Source organism: Anomaloglossus baeobatrachus, chromosome 1 (assembly GCF_048569485.1).
Source record: "Anomaloglossus baeobatrachus isolate aAnoBae1 chromosome 1, aAnoBae1.hap1, whole genome shotgun sequence".
Classification (NCBI taxonomy): Eukaryota; Metazoa; Chordata; class Amphibia; order Anura; family Aromobatidae; genus Anomaloglossus; species Anomaloglossus baeobatrachus.
The window spans coordinates 356,860,772-356,867,585 of record NC_134353.1 but is presented as its reverse complement, the minus strand read 5'-3'; the positions used below and the strand labels follow the sequence as shown (position 1 = coordinate 356,867,585).

Genomic DNA, 6,814 nt, shown 5'->3' with positions numbered 1-6,814 from the left:
GTCATAACACTGGGGCCCCAACACAATGGCTACGCGGGGCCATATTCAGCTTTCAGATAACTTCTAGAGTTTTATTAATGTGACCAAGTATGTGTGCTTGGTCGCTGCACCACTGAAGATCAGCCTCACCGCAGTCCGGGATATTAGGGCTGCCTCCTATTCTAGCGACTAGTGGGAGCCAGAAATAAGACCAACAATATCTAATATTTTATAGGAGTTTGTTTATAAAACTAGAATACCACTTCAAAACAAATACACTATTTCTATAAAAAGGTGCAATAATTCAAAATTACATTATATAATAAGCTGAAGAATGCTTGAATGGAAACATTTATTGCAGTTTTTCATGTTATTGACAGCAAGTATGGATCAATTCTGTCTGAACACAGTAACAAAATAACATTGTTTACTCAGGTAGGATATTCTTTTCTTCCCTGATAACTGAACTGAAAGTTACAAGATGCACATCATTACATAACAAAACCTCCTCCTCTAGCTCTTTACAGTTATATAGAACATAATACCTATTTTCAGCAGTCACTTTCAACTTTTTTATTGCATAGACAACAAAACTGTAATCCTTGCAGCACTAGTAATTTAAGTGTGTGCTGCCTCGATAAACAAGGCGGCTTAAATTGTTTTTAATCAGGGGAGCAATTTATTATGAGGTATCTAGTGATGAGCGAGCACTACCATGCTCGGTACTCGTAACATGCATTCTGACACTCTTTATGGGCTCGACTCTTATACAGAATATAACGGGAGTCAATGGGAATCTCAACCTTTTTTCTGGAAAATCTCCTGGAAAAATGCTTGCGTTTTCCATTGACTTCCATTATACTTGGTACATGACTCGAGCCCATCAGAGAGTGTCAAAATGCTTGTTACGAGTACCGAGCATGGTAGTGCTCGCTCATCACTAGAGGTGTTGCTTAGGCTTGAAGACAAGACCAATTACCTTTACAACAGGACGAATAAACGGAGGTCTTTTTCAAATACACATGTATAGCGAGTCTCTGGTTGCAATGCAGTGTGTGGAAACACATCTAAAAAGTGCGGAAAGGGAACTTATCAAGCTATTAATGCGGCCTGAACTACAGTCAGAATGAATCACAGACCATGTACTGTATCACAAACATCTATGTTTTAATATGAACACCATTTAAAAGGAAAACCTAGACAAAAGTGCTGCCCAGGATGAGAGGACTAGTCCAAGAGGCATGTCCCAGCTCACAATCTAAGTGTGTCTATAAGGAGACACCACGAAGAGGTTACCCCGGCACACAGTAAAGAAACTGGAACAATCCAGGTGTAGTAGTATGCTTGTGTTATTTTATTATTTCACATATAAACAATTCTGTCCAACGTTGCGGCTCGTGCAAGAGCCTTCATCAGGAACAGATGAGTGCCATATGGTAAGACTTAGAAAAGTCCTAATAACACATTGCAAGCAAGAGGGCTGAAGAAAAGTATCTGAATACTCAAGGAGGACACTTGGTATAGGAAAAATGTGTATGACAGTAGTATACTGCCGTGTAATGTGAATAGGGCTCACAGTGAAGGATGAGTAGTAAGATGATCACTACAATATGTGATGGCTTGGATATATATAATATGACAGCCAGTCATGTATGGGAAAAGCCACATAGGATGTAGAGGATATACACTATTCATGATAGAGGAATGGTGGGAGCACCAGAGAAATGCCTATTGCAGCATGTTGTATATTGTGTCATAAAAGGGGGCTGTCATACACATTTTTCCTATACCAAGTGTCCTCCTTGAGTATTCAGAAACTTTTCTTCAGCCCTCTTGCTTCCAATGTGTTATTAGGACCTTTCTAAGTCTTACCATACGGCACTCATCTTCCCTGATGAAGGCTCTTGCACAAGCTGCAATGTCGGACAGAATTGTTTATATGTGAAATAATAAAATAACACAAGCATACTACTACACCTGGATTGTTTCAGTTTCTTTACTGTGTGCCGGGGTAACCTCTTCGAGAGTTTGATATTTTTTTTCTCCCGAGCACCAGGATCATAGCAGTTGAGCATAACTTATCCTTAAATATAAGGAGACACCTGTCCCTCCTGCTGAGTAGGCATGGAGCGGTCTCTTGTAAGCGTCACCTGGCTCATGGCCACACTTCCATATATACACTTCTCAGAGATGCTGCTTTGATAATGAAACAGACCTTGAGCATACAGGACCCGGGGTTTGCCTGTGGTTTGGGCAGCATGCATCAGCTGACAGGTTCCCTTTTAGAGTATAATTCCAACATTTATTCATCTGCTGTTATGAAGCCAAATGGCCTTCTTCAAGTAAAATACAGTGGATGTTATATGCCTCCTTATACAAAGCATATTTCTTGGACTGCAAGCTGTTAAACATAGTTATAGGCTTCATACAAGTTCTAATACAACTCTTTGTGACAATGGTTCGAGAACAAAAAAAAAAAAATATCCTCTGCAGAAACATCATGGTAAACAAGATAAGGGAACTTATACTTATATTAAAATTTAACTAAAGCTTTACCAACCTACATTTAAGTTAAATTACTTTTGTAATTTAATATTTAGAAAAACAACTGACCATTTTCATTGGCCCAATATTCTGTATACCAATCTACAGGATGCCAAGATCTCTTACAATGAGAAAGAAATTAGAAATGACACACTACACCTTTTAGTCTTCTAATATTTCTTGCTTGGTGCGGAAAACAGGTGCAGTAGAAAACTCATGGGCATAATTTATAGAGGGTCATAGAGGACTTTTGTAATTTTATGTTGCTAACTACCTGCTAGCTCTGGCCAGCGCCGATCTCTGCTCACTCAAACCAGTCCCAAATTGCTCCTCCTACTTCATTTGACCAGCTCTTCCTCTATCGGGGTGCTCAGTCGATGGGACGTCACTGTCAACGTAACGGCTGATTGACAGCTAGCTCTCTGCAGTTAGGCAGCTGACGCTGGCTATCAGTAGGACGTCAGCAGACAAGGCCGTTATCAGAGCAAAGAAGAGAAGAAGCTGCTCTGTTGAAGTGACATCAGCAGAAGCTGCTGAGTCTCTGGCAGTAGCTATCGGTGACTGCTCTGAGCTGGCAGAGATCGGCATAGGGCAAAACAGGCAGCAATATAGTTACTATCTGCCTGCAACGTCTTCGCTCCGTAAGAGAAAAAAATACAAAAGTCTTGGATAACCTCTTTACCAGCAATACATTTGACAATGTATCTTTATAAAACTAAATCAAGCATGCAAACAATGAAAAAATCTGGGCACTCCAATAACAAAGATTTTGAAGACAATTTTAATGTTCATGACATTGTGATCCATATCCTCAGATATTCATCAGACAGCAGAGGCAACAGATGAGGCAACCATGGCATGAGATGGACACTCATCTTTGTCTGTTTTTCATAATTCTCTGCCTTCAAGGATGCGCACTGAAACATCACATTTACTTTTGGACTGTCTACACATTAAAAGTACCGTCTAAATTTGCATTATTGGAGTACCAGAGTTCATCTATTGTCTATACCACAGGGTGGTATCCTGCAAGTGCACCTAAGGCAAGGAGTGCTGTGTATTGTGTCTACAGCCCATGACATATAATACTTGGCTGTAAGCTTACAGGCTATGAATTTTGTAATGAAAAGGTTGTAACCATACACGTGACAGAAGGCAAAGCAGAATACTTCACACTTCAGATGCTTACATTTGGTCATTCCTGCTTGGCAGGATCATCTACAACAGAGGTAGACAACATGGCCAAAATAAGTTGCCATTGATTGGTTTACATTGTGAATATTTCTCTCTCATTTGTAGAATATATGCAGTGCTATAAAATGTAACAAACTCTAAATTGTAGGAGGTCAGTCAACTGTAAAATTAACCAAAAAAAAACCAAAAAAACATTTTGTGCATCTAGCCACAACTTTTCCTCCAAGATTTCTCCCATATGAAAGCTAAAACTTTAAACTTGCACTCTCGCTGAGAGGTATAGTGTTCATAAAACCACAGAGGACAATAATCATAGTATACATATATATATATATAAAAACACACAAAAACTTTGCAAACATGTCTGGCAGTAGTTTGCTCCTTATATGTGCAACTAAACAATGCCTAAAAGGTATAAAAATAGCAACTCTGGCAGAAAACACTGGAGAGACTGATTACATCAGGTAACAGCCAGTGGATGTTGTGCGAGGATCACCCTGTAGAAAGACAGGAATTTGATAAGGTTATAACATTGATCAGTAACAAGAAGCAGATATGCAAACAAATATATATGCCAAATGATATACTTTTGACGTTTCTTCTTGTTTCAGGGTGAGCGATTTTATAATATATATAATATATATACACACACACATATATACATACATACACAGGTAAAATATATATCTTTGTACCGTGTTACATGGCTAACTGAAAAGATGGTAATAGCAAGCTTTCCATACTCAGATCATCAGGCATGGTATAACACAAAATCTGAAGAGTGCAGTAAAAAAGACAAGTTATGTGAAGCAGAACTATCGCTATGGCAAGGGGGCAAACTGTTGTGGCCATAAATATTGCAGCAGTTCATAGATAAGCAGTGTGAAAGTTTTATTGTCCTCTGATTTGGGTCTGGTCCGGGCTGTGATGCCCCCGGATGGTCTGAGGAGCACATCTCTTAATTGATGTAAAAAGACATAAATCCATGTGACACATTCATTCCTCCTCTGAATGTGTCAAAGGGCATCATAAGTTTGTATTCCCATAGACTCCTGTCTCTCTGGGACTTGACATTTCCTGGTCTTTACCAGTGATCAGGTATATAGGTATGCCTACTGTAGAAAAGAAGGGAATTTTGTTTACTTACCGTAAATTCCTTTTCTTCTAGCTCCTATTGGGAGACCCAGACAATTGGGTGTATAGCTTCTGCCTCCGGAGGCCACACAAAGTATTACACTTTAAAAGTGTAACCCCTCCCCTTTGCCTATACACCCTCCCGTGCATCACGGGCTCCTCAGTTTTGGTGCAAAAGCAGGAAGGAGGAAACTTATAAATTGGTCTAAGGTAAATTCAATCCGAAGGATGTTCGGAGAACTGAAAACCATGAACCAAAGAAGGGAATTTTGTTTACTTACCGTAAATTCCTTTTCTTCTAGCTCCAATTGGGAGACCCAGACAATTGGGTGTATAGCTACTGCCTCCGGAGGCCGCACAAAGTACTACACTTAAAAGTGTAAGGCCCCTCCCCTTCTGGCTATACACCCCCCCGTGGGAGCACGGGTCCCTCAGTTTTAGTGCAAAAGCAAGAAGGAGGAAAGCCAATAACTGTTTCAAAAACAAATTCAATCCGATAGACAATATCGGAGAACAGAACTTATCAAAATGAACAACATGTGCACCCGAAAAACAAATACCCTAAGAAAAACAGGGCGGGTGCTGGGTCTCCCAATTGGAGCTAGAAGAAAAGGAATTTACGGTAAGTAAACAAAATTCCCTTCTTTTTCGCTCCAATTGGGAGACCCAGACAATTGGGACGTCCAAAAGCAGTCCCTGGGTGGGTAAAAGAATACCTCGTGATAGGGCTGTCAAGCAGCCCTTTCTTACAGGTGGGCCACCGCCGCCTGAAGGACTTGTCTACCTAGGCTGGCATCCGCCGAAGCGTAGGTATGCACCTGATAACGCTTGGTAAAAGTGTGCAGACTCGACCAGGTAGCCGCCTGGCACACCTGCTGAGCCGTAGCCTGATGCCGTAATGCCCAGGACGCACCCACGGCTCTGGTAGAATGGGCCTTCAACCCAGATGGAATCGGAAGCCCAGCAGAACGGTAGGTGTGAAGAATTGGTTCCTTGATCCACCGCGCAAGGGTGGATTTGGAAGCTTGCGACCCTTTATGCTGACCAGCGACCAGGATAAAGAGTGCATCCGAACGGCGCATAGGTGCCGTGCGGGAAATGTAGATCCTGAGTGCTCTCACCAGGTCCAACAGATGCAAACCCTTTTCAAATTGGTGAACTGGATGCGGACACAAAGATGGTAAAGTGATATCCTGATTGAGATGAAAGGAAGATACCACCTTGGGAAGAAACTCTGGAATTGGACGCAGAACTACCTTATCTTGGTGAAACACCAGGAAGGGAGATTTGCAAGATAACGCCGCCAGCTCTGACACTCTCCGAAGAGACGTGACCGCCACTAGAAAAGCCACTTTCTGTGAAAGCCGAGAAAAAGAAATCTCCTTCATAGGCTCGAAAGGCGGCTTCTGGAGAGCAATTAGAACCTTGTTCAGATCCCAGGGTTCCAATGGCCGCTTGTAAGGGGGAACGATATGACAAACCCCTTGCAGGAACGTGCGTACCTTAGGAAGTCGCGCTAGGCGTTTCTGAAAAAATACGGATAGCGCGGAAACTTGACCTTTAAGGGAGCTAAGCGACAAACCTTTTTCCAACCCAGACTGCAGGAAGGAAAGAAAAATAGGCAATGCAAATGGCCAGGGAGAAACTCCCTGGGCAGAGCACCAAGATAGGAATATCTTCCACGTCCTGTGGTAGATCTTGGCGGAGGATGGTTTCCTAGCCTGTCTCATGGTGGCAACAACTTCATGAGATAAACCTGAGGTCCCTAGGATCCAGGACTCAATGGCCACACAGTCAGGTTCAGGGCCGCAGAATTCAGATGGAAAAACGGCCCTTGAGACAGCAAATCTGGACGGTCTGGTAGCGCCCACGGTTGGCCTACCGTGAGATGCCACAGATCCGGGTACCACGACCTCCTTGGCCAGTCTGGAGCGACGAGAATGGCGCGGCGGCAGTCGGACCT

The 6,814-nt window shown here is 42.3% G+C and overlaps 1 protein-coding gene across 1 annotated transcript in view; it reads right to left on the bottom strand.

Moving 5' to 3' along the window:
• Positions 1 to 1,982: 1,982 nt before the first annotated feature.
• LMNB2 (lamin B2) overlaps positions 1,983 to 6,814 on the bottom strand; it is a 134,472-nt gene continuing 129,640 nt past the window's right edge. Inside the window, exon 12 of the mRNA XM_075352436.1 lies at positions 1,983 to 4,214. Coding sequence (XP_075208551.1) covers positions 4,173 to 4,214 — 42 coding nt within the window. The 3' untranslated portion in view covers positions 1,983 to 4,172. The remainder of the gene's footprint in view (positions 4,215 to 6,814) is intronic.